Source organism: Miniopterus schreibersii (genome assembly GCF_964146895.1).
Source record: "Miniopterus schreibersii genome assembly, chromosome: 2".
Taxonomy (NCBI): domain Eukaryota; kingdom Metazoa; phylum Chordata; class Mammalia; order Chiroptera; family Miniopteridae; genus Miniopterus; species Miniopterus schreibersii.
In genome coordinates, this window is record NC_138102.1 from 100,808,236 (window position 1) to 100,823,877 (window position 15,642).

Here is a 15,642-nt window from a genome sequence, read left to right on the forward strand (position 1 = left end):
GTGAAAGAATCAAAGAATAGCTGTAATTCCAAAATAGCTTCAATAGCAAATACTATTCTTATGAGTACTAATGGACTATATTGAAACAAGGTAAATTATAAGTTATCTGATTATGTATTTAATTTGTGTTATTACTGAAATGAATTATAGATGTTTACTCTGAAAGAGGCTATGAAGACTACAGACTCAAATACTAATAATGGTTATTCAATATTCAATTTATGGAATACCTAGAAAATAGCTTCAACTGGAACCTGTTGTCGGTTTTATAATATTCATTAGCAACAATTTTTAAAGACATAGAAGGCTACTGTTTCAATATAAATCAGTAATTTTAAAATCATCTCTAATGCTTTCAACTGTCAAATGATGATACTATGTAGGCAACAATTCTCATGTGTCAGTACTTTTAATGTTGTATACATAAAATTATAGTAAAAAGATGATTATAAACGAGATGTAGTCCCTCCATTTCCATGGTCAGCTCACTGCATTACAATAAACCAAGTTTATATTCCACCATCAAGTGTGGTTCTCCCATTAGTTCACTTTGTGATGGGTCTGAAAACAAACAGAAACACATATTAAAGATGCTCAAAACAAGATAAATTCAATGATTCCACTCACATAAAAATCTAGAACAAGCAAAACTAATTAATCTCAAGGGACAAGAAAACAGACCAGTGGTTGCCTGGGGCCAAGGGTGGGGGGACTGAATGCAAAAAAAAAAAACCAAGGAATATTTTTGGCTTCCCAGATGCCTCTAGGAACAAGCTCTAATTAAGAGATGAGGCAATCTCTTAATCTAAATTGCAAAAACATTTTATTTCTATTGTTTTGTGCTCTGTTGCATTCACAAACACAACACACAAGCGTAAATCAGAATTCTAGAACAAAAAAATCCTAACAATCTTCATCTCTTGTTTTTATGGATCAGTCAGATAAAAATTTTAACTGTGATAATAGATGTAAAAGAGCTTTTAAAATTAATAGCAAGAGTAAGGTTCCTAGAGACAAATAAAGCCTATTTTCTTTTTTGCGTCCTACTCAACATTAGACTGGAAACAGAATAAAAACCCCAAAACTATATAATCAGTTGGTAAAAATAAATGTCCATTCACATTAAAATAATGATTACCAAGAGTTACTGATCAATTTGGATGTTCCTCACTGGGTCTCCTAAGAGACTGGAGGTTATGCAGACTGTATCAGTTCAGCAATCTAATCTATACTCTCCACACTTGTCACTCAACAAAGTAGCCTTAGCAACAACTGATACTGCTACAATTACTAATAAACTGCTAGGTATATAAGAGATATTCAAAATCTAAACTTAAATGTCTGCACATGGGTAGAATAAGCAAAGATGTTTACTACAGCCCTGTTTTGTGTTAATAAGTGAGAAAAATGCAAGCACCCATCAACAAATGTACTGATGTACCACGTATACTGTGAGATACAGTATTACACCAATGTGTTAAAAAATAAACACTAAACAATGCCAAATATCTTCTGACTACAAGTTTGTCTAAAGACAGACAGGAGGACATACACTAGCAACAGCAGGTAACCAGAGAATAAGGGAGAGAAATGGGTCTGGGGATAATCATGGAGGACCTGAATTTGGGCTACATTGTCTTAAATTTTTAAACAAATATCATATTCATTTAGATAACAATTTCTTTTAAACTCTGTTTTAAGCTTTTGCCTTTAATAAAATATACACTTGTTAAATATGCACTTGGTATGCCTGAGAAGACAGCATACCAAGTAAGAAAAGTACTGGCATGTGGTTCCAGCACCTGCTCTGCCAGGAGCTCACTGAGAGACTATGGGGCAGGGCTGAGCCTCTGACTCACTCTGCTACTCGTCTTAAAGTGAGGGTCTGCAGTGAACGGAAGGTTCCTTTCAGCATTAAGGAAGAGACTATTTTTGACTTTACTATTGCCCTCCTCACATGCCCCTTCCCTTCCTTGTAAAATGTAGACTGTTCTTGGCAAAGCACTTCACAGACGAGTGACCAATACCCTCATTATCTCCAACACGTCACAAAACATAAACTGGAGAAATATACAGATTTCCACTGTATATTTTCCAGGGTTTAACAGTCCTCATGGAGTTCAGATTAACGAACCACTCCCTCATTACAGACATAAAATGTCCTCCTGGGTCAGATGATGAGAAGAATGTGATGAGCAAGAGCTTGCAACACTTCCTAGGGATCAAGCACTTCTTGAGGCACTGGGGACACAAGAGCTAAGGAGATAAAGGCCCCAGCTCTCACAAGGTGTGTATTTAAGTTGAAACAAGAAATAAGAAAGAAAAAAAATAGCAGATAATTGCTATGCAAAGAATTAAAGTGAGGTGACAGAGTGACTGAGGACTACTTTAGACTGGGTAGTCAAGGAAGGCCTGTGAAGCAGTGCCATTTTAACTGGGACCTGAAAATGGGGGGCGGAGGAGAATATTCTAAGCAGAAGGAATAGCAAAGGCACAGCCCCTAGGGTGAAGCCATAAACTACCCATACATTATGTAGTCACAGTTCCCACAAAGAGGAAATTACCCAAAGTGCCATGCAGTGGTCTCATCCTGACAAAAATCACCTACCTAATCACGGGATCTTTCCAGCTCATATCTACCTTACAGACACGCAAGGAATGAATATAAAAGAATGTCCAAAAGAGAGTAAACTTTTAAAATGTGAAATTGTATCACATTACTGATTAAAACCATTCAACAGCTTTCCACTGCATTCTGAATAAATTTCTACAAAGCTCTGGCTCCTCCTAGCTTTTCAAGCTCACCTTATTCCACTCTCCACTTTTCTCAAAACACTCCAGCCACATGGGCTTTCTTAACACATTCATACATGTGCTGGGAGACAATTGTCTATGGGTCTCTCAAGATTCTTAAGTCTTGGATGCAGATGCACTGCATGCCTTTGTTCTAACCCTTTTCAAGGCCATTTCTAAATGTAAACAGCCTCAGAAGATAGAGATATGTCTTTCCTGGAGCACAATACAAGCAGGCTAACTGCCTATTATAAGATTCAGGTGTCCTGACCTGGGGTGAGGTTCCTCTTCCTGTAACAAAATATGCGGTATATACAGGTGTCATCTGACACCTTCTTCCTGCCTTGTGGGAACTGGGGCTCGGGACACCAAGAGAAAAGCTGATACTCTGGCTACTGCTATTGCTGTGATAAATTGCCTTTTGTCTCTAAGAGTCTTGCCTTCTGCCAATATCCACGAAACCATAACAGACTAACTTGTTAGCTTGTAAGCAGGATAAGCATCTTAAGCCCTTCAGAGTACTTCAGCTGTTCTCAGGCAGGAGACCCCCAACATAACTGCTTCCCCCTGAAATATTCTCCCCTCTACTTTTAGATCAAACAACTTTTAGGAATCAACTTATGTGTCATATTCCCAGAGGTGCCTGCCTCTTCTACCCAAAAACAAACTCTATTCCTATCCCTTCTATTCCTAGAATGTAATCACAATTTATAACAGTTTGTGTTTTATCTGTTTAATGTTCACCTCCTCCATAAGAACACAGATGTTGGTTTTTTCAACACTGTCTATTCAGAGCCTAGCCAAGAGCCTGACACATAATAAACATTTGACTGAATAAATGCTCAGTAAATTCCTCTCCCTTTCTTTACACAGAATCACAGCTGATTTTTAAATGAATGCATTTTATAGCTACTTAAAAGATAAGAATATACAGACTTGAACAGTCACCTTACTAATTTTAAATGGGGACTAAGTTTAATGTCCAAGCTTAGGAATTCCAGGTTTTCCTGCCCTCACAAAGCTCCCTCAGGGAAGATGCTCAAAGAGGAGGCTCGCTAGACTTCTGTTGTGTCCACACCATTTCCTTACCGGACATCAGCAGCCAAGCAAAACTAATATAATTTAATCCTGTTGGGTTTTGTGTTTCTCCCAAACTGCTGAGGCATAATGAGTAGAGGCAATACTGGACAGAATTATATTTGTTTACCTTCCTCAGAACCAGAAAAATTAGAGGATGCTATTATTATTAATAGAGGATGCATGTGTTGTTTTTACTTAAAAGTTATGTATCTTGTACATAATACAATTAATTATCCAGGGAATTTTGTTAAAGATGACAGAGTCTTCTTTCCTACACACCATCAATAGAAGCACAGAAAATATTTGGGGGGGATATTCTTTAAAGAAAACTTCTATTTTTTTAGTTGTTTTAAAAACTAGTCATATCCCACAAACACTGTGAATACTGAAACAACAATTCTTGTTTAAATTACCTTAAGTATATTGTATTGGATTCACATATCAGACTTTATCCTCAGGAGAGGAAATGAATGATATGACTATAACCTCAGAACTCCACAAAAAATTTTCACTTTTAAAACCAGTTAAAAAACAGTTATCACCATTAAATTGTATCTAAGTGCTGTGGATAACACAACTGAATCCAATCAACAGTCAGCCTCATGAGGACAAGGATGCTGTGGGTTTTGTTCGCTGCTGTTGCCTTGCACATTACTGGGGTTCCAGAAAAGGTTGCTGAATGACACTTACCATTAAGAATATCTTCAAACCCAATAGTCTCATCATTACCCCTCAAAATATCAAGTGAAAGGTTTGAGCTTGGAAGAAATGGAAGACGTTGAACCTTTGGGAAAAGTATGAAAGGGCAAAATTAGAACAAAAACAAGGAGGGAAAGTTTAATTTCATGTTCTTTATTCTTTATTTATAAAATCCACAAAATTAAATGTCAATTTAACCAGTGGAGAGGAAAAAAAAAGTTCATATTTTAGACCCAAACCAAGTTTTTAAAAATTCCTCAAAACTTACTCAAAATACGTAGACACCAAAAGTGTACTTTTATTAACAATAATCCTATCAGGTTCACACACATTTGGGGGCTTTGCTTCTGTTCAGGAAAAGCACAGTATATAACATCTGATGAAATGTAAAACCTCAGAGCCTAGCACTATATCTAGTTTCTAATAAATGTGGGACAAATTCATAAAGAAATTCCAACTCAGTGAGAGCATTATTCTACTCAGCAAACTGATTACTTCACTCTGTATGTAGTTTTGTATTGCTCATAGTACAACGCTAAGTCACAACCCTTTCAAACAGTAGTGGTAATTGGAAATGAAGATGAAACTCATTTGTGGGGCCTTTAAAAAACACGTCATTTTGAAAGAGTGTTATGTACTTTTTTCAAATATTAAGTAAGTACACACCACAGACTGGTACCTAAGTATAGTGGAGAAAGCACGGGTGTGGAGTCAGAGAGATCTGGATTCCAATTATGATTCTAATTACTCCCCAATCCTTGGGCTTTAAGTTACCTCATCTGTCTCACCCTCAGTTTCTTCACTTGTGAAATAGGATTACACCACCTCTCCCTCTCAAACTTGTAGTATGGTGTGGTGTAAAGTATGTATATAGTATAGTCACTGGCACATAGTTGGTACTCAACAAACTTTAATGTAGCCAAAACAAATTTTCAATTTTTTCTGTTAATTGTCTAGTAGTTATAATTTCAATCAATGCAGACAATTTTGGATATTGCTGAAAGAATACCAAAAAAGCAATAGGTGGTCAGTGACTAAATGATACTAGTGTTTTAAAATAATCATAACTTTAGAATCAAAGAAGGCACTTAAGATTTTTTCCACCAAAGAATTGTATTCAGACTAAAAATATTTTTAATTACTAATGGCCTATAGAGTTATTTAAATCTTTGTGGCATGGAAAAATTTCTCTAGGTTGTCAAGACCGGAAAAACAAACAAACTGCGGGAGGATAAAGATAGAAGAGAAAGAAACAGAAATGGAGCCTGTAAATTAAACCAGACAGTAGGGGGATGGTAGGTACAGTTTGACCAGAGATACAGCCTTGTGAAAGCATCCAAAGCAGGGATGAGCAGACAGTGGTTATATATCCTGACGAGCAAGAACTACAACACAAGGATCAGGAAAAAAGGGCCAGAATTCTGGACAAAGATTTTTTTGGATTAAATGGGATTAAAAGCGTAGGCCCAAAATATGAGCAATATGTAGCTGGAATCTGTAAGAGAATAAAAAGAAAAGCTAACAATTTTGTGCAAAAGTATGTATTGTATTTAATCTGCAGAACGATCCCAATAACCCTACACTGTTCTCACTGCTAATTCCATTTTGCATTAAAATCAAACACACGATCTGAGGCTCAGAAAGGTTTCTAACATATTTAAGTTCTTAAGACTAGTAGGTGGTGGAGTCAAGATTCACATCCAGGTTATTCTGATGTAAAGCCATGCATGCTGTTTTAAAGCTTTATCCCTGGAAAAAATTCTAAAACAGCTTCCAGAATGACTCAGTAATGGCATTAATAGAATCGATTGAAAAAGACACAATTTTGGCCAGGTGAGAGAAAGGAATTCACAGTAGAAGGAAAAACATGTGCAAAGGCCAAAAGGAGAGAGAACAAAATTAGTCAGGACACTACAAGTAGCTGAGGAGATGATGGAGCATGGTGGAGAGCAAGAAAGCAATTCATGACCAGAGCCATGTTAAGGAGGCGAGTTTACTTTGAGGGCAAAGAAGGGAATGACATGATCAAATTTGTGTTTCACAAAGATTATTCTGGCTAGAGTGTATACAATGGAATGGCTGGCAGGAGGGGTGGATGTTGCAGTAATCCAGATGAAGCACTGTCGGGGTCAGAACCAATGTAGTTGCAATGGTAAAAGAGGTAATTGACTGGATGTTGGAGGGTGGGAGTGGGGGATAAGATGCTAGGTGAGATAACCAAGGCTAATGTTCCATTTTCTACCTTAGGAAAAACTTGGTTCGTACATGATAAGGAGTATGTGAGAAACAACGTGTTATTTGGTACTTGAGTGAAATTTGAAGTGCCTGTGGGCATCCCAATTAGAGAAACCTATAGGTTTACAGCTCAGTGATACCTAAAGTCATAGGAACAGATAGGAAACAAGAGGACAAGGAGAGGACCAGAAATGGGTACTAACAAATCTAGTATTTCAGAGAACTGACGAAACCAAAAGGAAGCTACACAGCAAACCTGGAAATAAGGTTTCAGAGAGGATAGGAACACCAGGAAAGTGCAGTGTCCTAAAAGCCAAGGGAAAAAGGCAGCCGCCACTAGTGTTACACACCACAGGGAGATCAGCAAAATGAGGGCATAACAACGTCCACTGTTCAGGAACAGTTTCGGTGGTGTGACGAGAGCCAGAGAACCATGGATTGAGTGAATAGGAGGTAAAGAAATATATGTAGCAATGTAGGGCAATGTAGGCAACTTTTTTAAGAAGCTCAACTTACAAAAGCATATTCAGAGAGAAGTTGCTATAAAGGGATGAGACTGATACAATGTTTCTTTGCTTTAAAGGACAGAGGTTCACATATATGTAAAAGCTGCTGAGTTCCAGCAAGTAGAGAGAGATTGAAGATATCAGCTATAGAAAGGATCCATGAAAAGGGAGCCATAACACAGGTGGGGGACACTTCTTACATTCTTGGAAGGCATTTCTGAAGATCTTACTCCTGAGCAACAGGTACACTCAGGTATTTACAAACTGCCTACTTGATAGCTTCACTTGGATAGTCCTACAGGCATCTCAAATTCAATGAAACCCTCCAAAAGAAAAAACATGAAAGTGGATGCAGGTAAGTTTTCAGACACTGAGCCCATAATTTGAAGCAGTTTTCCATCTAATGGCTTCTTTTTTCTCTATAAAATAGGAATCGAGGTCATGCCCTAAAAGGGGGAAAGTAGAATAGGTTGTAGGGGAGGTCAGGTTTGTACAGCTATTATTAAAATAGAAGAGTCATTCCAATCGGTATCAACACACATGGGATGCACACATAACTGACACACATACACTTACCTGTTGCACTGCCTTGAATTCCATTTGCAATTTTAGAGGAGCAAACAGACCCTGGATGTTTCTCAGTGTAGAAAAATTCATTTTATCTTGGTTGAGCTGGAACTACAAAAGACAGCAATGTAATTTTATTTTTACTTATTTTTAATCCTCACCCATGTTTTTTTTTAGAGGAGGGAGGACAAGAGAGGGCAGGAAAGAGAAACATCGATGTGAGAAACATAGATCGGTTGCCTCCTGTATACGCCCCGACCTAAGTATGTGCTTCAACCTAGGTATGTGCTCAAAACTGAACCAATATTCCATATCTAATAACCAAATTAATACTTACAAAAATGGAGGGGATAATCTCCCCTGATTTGAACTCCATCTTATTATTAATAAAGTCCAAGACTGCATTAACTGTTCTTTTCAGTAGCTAACAAAATCCGCTGGCTTATAATAACCATACAGTCAATTAAAATCAAGTTTTATTATCAAGACAGGTTTACCCCATCTAAATGTGTATAGTTCATCTTTTGAACCCAAATGCAAAACTTCACATTCTCCTGTGTAAATGGTTTTTTAACTTTTGGCTTAGTCCTTTGACCTATTTTCTCATCTGTGATGTAGTTCGCTTATTCATTAAAATGAGCTATCCTTACCAGCTTTTACTTCCATAAATCCAATTTACATGCTTTCCTTGGTTAGCCTCATCTGTGAAAAACACTTAAGCTTCCTCCAACTTCTGAGCATGAAATCAGAATGCACTTAAACTAAGAGCCATTTTATTTTCTCATCTAATTTGAAATTCAATTTCACCACCACATTACTTGTTCTACTCTTTCTTATACAAAGATCCTTCCCCTTGCAAGAGAGGAAAAAAAAATGGAGGAGGTCAGCTTTCTGGGTAACGGTGCACCATCTTCCTCAAGTAACAGCTCTTTCTTCTTGCTCTAAAAGTGTAATTAAAAGCCCTCTACACTGTCTAAAGAACATCTGTACAGGCTATACACTCTTTGATAATGATCTTTCCCCATCTATTTACCTGGAGAACATCGGTCTAAAACTACTCAAATGTCCCCTCCTCAGTAAAGCCTTCCACAATCCCTAAGCACAGGTGGTTGCACCATCCTTGGTTCTCTAAGCATCTTATGATGCCCTATCCACTGCTTGTCCTCCCATTAAATTTTCAGTCCCTTAAGGCTGGGGATTATGTCATATTCATCTGTGTACATACTGTGCCTAGTATGTGGATATGTCCTTTTGTAACTTGGAGAAGCAAGGCCTGAGAAAGAGGTCAAGGCTAGAGATAGGGATTTGGAGGTCTACATCAAATACCAGGAGAAAAATATAAATGAAAATGGGATTATAAAATGAAAAAAAATCAATGAGAGGAATGGAGAGGTGGACTAACCTTTAGAAATATCCATAAAAAGATAGACATTAATGTTTAGAAAGGGAACTTTAGAGAAGCAGTATAAGGATAATTCAAAGCCTACTCTACAAAAATATTGAAAATAAGGCTTCATACTCTTCGTGGTCAATTGCTCCACACCAGAACTGTCTCAATAAATGTAACCACAAACATATTATTGAAAGCATCTTTCTACTAGAGGACAAAAATAAATATACTGTTAACATACTTACATTTTTTTCTGATAATTCAAGAGGATGACTGGGCAAAAGTTCATTTTTCACACAAGAAAAACTGAAAATAAACATTTAAAAGAGAGATTACATTATCACTCAATACTTAAAGCTCAAAATCACAACTATCAAAGGAATAACTACAATGGAATGGCACAAGGGGAGTTTTTTGGGGATGGTGAAACTTCTGTATCTGACAGGAAATGATACATGTATTAAAATTCATATAACTACCCACCAAAAGGGGAAAAAAGTCAAATATTAAAAAGTCAAATTTACTATATGCTAATTGTTTTAAAATGCATCTAATATAGATACTTGTGGTCAAGACTGCAATTCACTAGAGAGACGCCTCTAAAAAATGGTGTTAAATGATGCCTGATATCTAGAAGAAATTTCATAAAGCATGTTTTTTACTATTATTCTGATGACATGCTTTTGTGTTATATAAAATACCTAAGTCTCTTCTGCTCAGGTCAAATGTGTATTAAATATTTAATGTATCTTTAATAACACACATCAAACAACATGTACGACATTTACTGAACACCTCCTACATAGAAAGTACTATGTTAAGTGATACACAGCTAGAACCAGACCACTGGTTTTTATTATACCTGATATATAAAGATGAATATCTTATTGTCCAAAACAGGATTTGAGAGATAAAAGAAACCTTAGAAATCACACAATAATAATTTACTGAATGTAAGTGGAATCTGAAAATGGTCCTGCTCATGGAGATCTTAGTCTAACCAGTAAGAAAAAGGAGCATTCATGTGATAAAATAAAGACATAACAAATTATCAGGATTTGGTTACTGGCTACCTTATGAATTTGATTATACTATAAATCAAACTGTATCTCCAATTTCAAAGGCTATATACTCAATCTTTCACTACAAAATAGAAAGACAGTAATGAGGCTTTCTGTCTGTCCCCAGACACCACTAAAATGCCATTCTATTATAGTACAAACTAAACACCTTAAAATTAGATGTAAAATTCAAAACACAAAATGTTCATGATGGGGAAGACATTATTCTTGATTAAGCAGAAAAGCAACCTACCAAGAAAAAGAACTAGTACCAGAAATTGAGACCTAGACATATAGAAACATAAAGGAAACTGAGAGGACTACAACTGTGTGCTAAAGCTAGAAAAGAAAGAGAATAGCAGCTAACACTGAGTGCTTACTATTGTCAGGCACTGTTCTAAGTATTTTTCATGTACTACTAACTCATTTATTCCTCAAAAAAGCATATACACTATTAATAGCCCTATTTCACAGATGAGGACAATGAGACTTAGAACAATTAAGTAACTTGCCCAAAGGCATACATCTAATAAATAGCAAATCCAGGGTCAAAATCCAGGAATCCGGAGTCAAGTCCATGCTCTTAACTGCTATGTTCTAGAGTTTCCTCCCATAAAGTGAATCAGTCTAATAGTTAATAAAATGGCCCTCCAAGTTATCAATAGCAAAATAAAGAATCCTATCAAATCATGCTACTGGGTAATGTCTCCTAGGAGGATGCCCTAACCTGGGAACCTACTACGCTGATAAGGCACTTCTTTGGCTATAGAAAATATCTAAGCCCTCACTCCCCTCCTCCCCCGATCTAAGGTATATTACTTGCTAACTCCCAAACTAAATATATATTTAGGGCCTAACAAAATATTTATTTATTTATTTATTTATTTATTAAATATATCTTTACTGATTTCAGAGAGAGGAAGGGAGAGGGAGAGATATAGAGATAGAAACATCAATGATGAGAGAGTCGTAATTGATCAGCTGCCTCCTGCACGTCCCCAACTGGAGATGGAGCCTGCAACCTGGGCATGTGCCCTGACCAGGAATCGAACCGCAATCTCCTGGAGACTAGGTTGATGCTCCACTGCTGAGCCACACCCAGCCGGGCAAAATATTTAAAGAATATCATGAAAAATAATTTCCAGGAACAGTTTATTATAAAAAAGTCAAAGTCACAACTCCCACATATACCCTTTCCGAAGAAGATCATGACTTTCAAAAGGTCCACTTGCTGACAGCTCAGTAACTGGAATACTGTCCTTTAGCTGAGATCCAAGTCCTCTGGTATTCTACAATACAAATAAAGAGCACTATTAAATACAAAAAATTCAAAACACCCCTACTGAACTTCTAAGTAAAAATCACGGTTTAAGCACTAGAGAGAAAAAAGTAAGGTCTCTGTCCTCAAAGATCCCATTCTAGACAATCACAATGAGCCTTACTTAGCGTTATGTTAGAGTGACACACATGGTACAGTGAATATCAAATCTGTGGGTAGGAAGGAATCATTTCTGAATGCTGTCAGATAAAAAGGCATTCGGGGAAAAAAAGAACATGGCTAAAGGTATAAGAATATAAATGATCATGTGAGAAAGTCAGAATTAAAGGCTGATGAAATGAAAAGGCTTAAAGGTGCAAAAAAGTTCAGTTTTATTATGAAAATGACAGAGAGCCTCTGTCAATTATAACATAGCATAATCAGATTTACTTCCAATGGACAGATTCCTCCCTTAGGTTGGATGATGAGGACAGAATCTTGGGTAACACCATTCCTTCAGGACAAGGAAGAAGTATAAGAAAATGGGATTAACAATGAACAGAACAGCTAGAATAGAGTGGTAACAGAAGCTTAAAAAGGGGGGAGGGATTTCAGAAAGTGGCTTTTATAAGAGGTACTACTTATGAAAAATAAATATATCTAGTCAGGGTAGTGTCAAACAAAAACAAAGACAGACTCAGTGCATTTGGTTCTGGTAAATAGTCACCCTATGCATTTATACAATAATACATTTAATCATCAAATATTTATTATGCATCTACTATATGGCAGGTACTCTGCTAGATGCCAAAGATGCATGTCTACTTTCCAGGGCTTAGTCTGGTGAAGATAAATGAGACAAGCAAATACATGTAAAACACAAGACGCTGACTTTAAATCACTAGTTGCTCAAGTTCAATATCCCCACAATTCTGAATAAAAATGTAAAACAGCTAGAGGTGGTTTGGCATCACTCTTATACTGTTCTAGGAAAAACTATTCTGAGAAATCCAGCCTTTCATTAATTTCTAAAGTCATTCGTATATTTTATTTGGTTAGGTACCTTATCCTGTCCAGGGCTTCTTCAACCAACCACCCTAGTCCAGGATCTCATACCTGGATAACTTCTTACACAACACTCTACTGGGTCTTACTGCCTACACACACTTCCATTTTCCACTTCTGCATATCAAGGTTTTCCTAAACATACAATCTCCCCCACAAACACTGTTTAAAAACCTTTCACTGATTCATCAATGTCTTGTCTGAAGAATAAAGTCCAAGGTGCTTAGCCTGGAACTCAAGAACCTGCACAAGAGATTTCAGCTCCCTCACACAGAATCATGGGGTAAATCAGGAAAAGGATCTGGAATCTAGTGTGGACTGTCACTAACCCACTATGTGACTGTAATCAACCCATTCAACCTCTCTGGTCCTGTTTACTCATCTTTCCAGGTACCTTCCCAAACGTACATCCTTTTCTGCATGAACAGTCTCCTCCTCCCAGGCTGCTTCACTGTAAAGTGACAGAGGAAAAGTTTCTTCCATGCACAAAGAAAGAGGGGATTCTGATCTCTGTGTTTTACTGAAACCATCTTCCCAATTACCTTCTGTAAAATATCAGGATTAGTACTTGATATTTCTAATACCACTAGTTACAGTTGAGGGTGTTTATAAAACCTCTTTACAATGATCAGCAGTTTTCTAGATCCGGACGGCCTAGGAGAAGTACTGGTATCAGAGGCTGGTGAGTCAGGAGTCCTCCCCCCAAATTACAATTTTAAAGTTAAAAAGAGAGAAAGAGAAAGGAGACAGAGGATGGAGGAGATGCACTAACAATGCTGACAAACGTTAAGTAGCAACTATGTGTTTTTTCCACTCCAGCATCTGGCAAACAAGTTCCCAAAACCGTTGTAGAGTAAAGTTAAGTGATAAAAATGAGACCTATTGTTGTGGGTTTGTTATGAAGTCAGTTCCAAGGGTCAGGGGTGGGCGAGGAGTTTGGGGATCTTGGGCTCCCAAAGGTTTCCCCTTAGGGGAAGGGCAGGCGGCAACGCCACACCACAGAGGTTGCACTTTCGATATGTCCTTTCCAACTCCATGCCAACTACAAGGACGGGGTCGGGGTCTGCTGGGGGGGAAAGAGGACACAAATCGAAAGAAGAGAAGGAGATGGAAAAGGATGAAGCCGAAGCGCTGGCCGCGGGACCAGCACCGGAGCGCGGCCCGAGCGGCAGCCGCGAACCCCCGACCCCATGACTCGACATATCCTGGCGCCTGAGGCCCGTCTCATCCTCCCACCAAAGACGCCGCTACAGGAGACCGGCTGGGAGGCGGTGGCCTGGTCCCGCCAGGCCACGGTCCCGAGCACGCCGGGAACTCGGGTCGCCGGGGGGTTCACTCACCATCTTCAGCTCACTCTGCGAAGAGCCCCTCAACCCGTTACGGTCAGCTAGCCCCGCCGCTCACTTCCGTTTCCGGGGCTGCTCCCCCCCACATCCGCCGGAAGTGCGTCCGTCCGGCGAGGAAGGAAGGAGGGCGCGGGGCGCCGGGAGGGAGCAGCGCTGGGCCGGGGCTCCCACGCCTGCAGTCCCGGGGGACCGGGGAGCAAGGGCGCCGTAAGGGTGTGGGCTGAGAGCAGGGCGGGCCCGGACGAGCTGTGCCCCGAGAGGGAAGACGCGGACCTCCGCTCTGGTAGTAACAAACATCCAGCGGTCGTACATCTGACGTGTTGCGATGTGCTTCAGGGGATGCATCGCCTTATTTAATACAAGATCTCTTGGATAGATACTATATTTTTCATAAGGGTAAACGAGGCATAGGTGGGGTGAGTGATTGGCCTGCAGTCGTTCAGCCAGTAAGGCAAAACTGGACCACAAGGCATACTAAGTTTTTTTTAAATCATATATTGAAGGCCTGCTAGTGTTCAGGACCCTGTGGTGAGGCTAAGAAAGTAAACGAACCAGGCCGATGTGGTTCCTGGGCTAGAGGAGAGGAGGGACTGTTGGGGATCGGAAGGGTGAAAACTAAGTGTGATAATTACTGTCATATATAGGACTCTCACTTTATAGTTACAGTTGTAACTGCTTAACATGAACTGTTTCCTTTAATCCTTTCAGTAATCTTTTGAAGTAGGTACTACTGTCACCTCAGTTTTACAGGTGAGGAAAGCAAGACAGAAAAGGGGTTAAAAAAATATGCCCAAGGAGACCTGACCAGTGTGGCTCAGTTGATATGAGTGTAGTTCTGTATATCACAGGTTCAGCTCCCAGTCAGGGCACATACCTAGGTTGTGAGTTCCATCCCTGGCTCCAGGGAAGACCTGTGCTGGAGGCAACTCATTAATGTTTCTCTCTCTCTCTCCCACCCCTCCCCCTCTCTGTAAAAATCAAAGAAAATGTCCTTGGGTGAGGATTAAGTATATATGTATACATATCCAGGGACCCAAAATCCATTGTCATAATACTGTATTGCCTAACAAATATAATGTGATAAGATGGACTTAGGCTCTGTCCTCATATGATGGAGCTAACTTAAAGAAGGAATCCTCAGGCTGATAGCCAAAGGACAAAGAGAGAACTAGTTTTAAGTAGCGGAGTATATGAGAGAATATTACTGGCAGATTTGCTTGTGCAAAAACTGAAGTGGGAAAGAAGGTCTGTGTGGCTGAAGTAAGGGAGAGAGTAGTGTGAGCTGACGCTGTAAGGAGATGGAGGCAAGTTTATTATGGAGGCATTTGTGCACTAGATTAAAGATGAGACTTTATCTTTAAAAGGTCATTGAAAGCTTTTAAGGAGGGAGGTGATAAAGTTTCGTATGTATATCCACTGCCATGATCTTACAACCTTGAAGTTCTGCCATAATCCAGATTTTAAGTATTGTGCCCTGCTGTCCTTATGTCTTCTGGCAGTTCAAAATGTCCATGTTTACCTTGAGATTTGAGTTTGAGTGTTTCATTTGCACGTTTTTCCTTTCATCAGTTTTATCTAAGGAGAATTTTAAAACTGCAGCTATTTTAGAGTCAGTTTAATGTTTGTTGATTGCTTATAATTC

The 15,642-nt window shown here is 38.8% G+C and overlaps 1 protein-coding gene across 1 annotated transcript; it reads right to left on the reverse strand.

Moving 5' to 3' along the window:
• Positions 1–390: 390 nt before the first annotated feature.
• Positions 391–14,183, reverse strand: POMP (proteasome maturation protein). Its single transcript, XM_081128081.1, has 6 exons — positions 13,995–14,183; positions 11,523–11,620; positions 9,516–9,576; positions 7,890–7,991; positions 4,564–4,657; positions 391–561 (listed from the first exon to the last, which is right to left on the reverse strand). Exons 1-6 carry the CDS (start codon positions 13,995–13,997, stop codon positions 494–496), a joined length of 426 nt encoding a protein of 141 aa, XP_080984207.1. The 5' UTR covers positions 13,998–14,183; the 3' UTR covers positions 391–493.
• Between the last annotated feature and the right edge of the window lie 1,459 nt (positions 14,184–15,642).

Coding starts and splice junctions, on each gene's coding strand:
- POMP (XM_081128081.1), bottom strand. Junction 9,577..11,522: donor CATGATCTTCTTCGGAAAGG/GTATATGTGGGA, acceptor GTTTATTTTCAG/TTTTTCTTGTGTGAAAAATG. Junction 7,992..9,515: donor TTGAATTATCAGAAAAAAAT/GTAAGTATGTTA, acceptor TGTCTTTTGTAG/TTCCAGCTCAACCAAGATAA.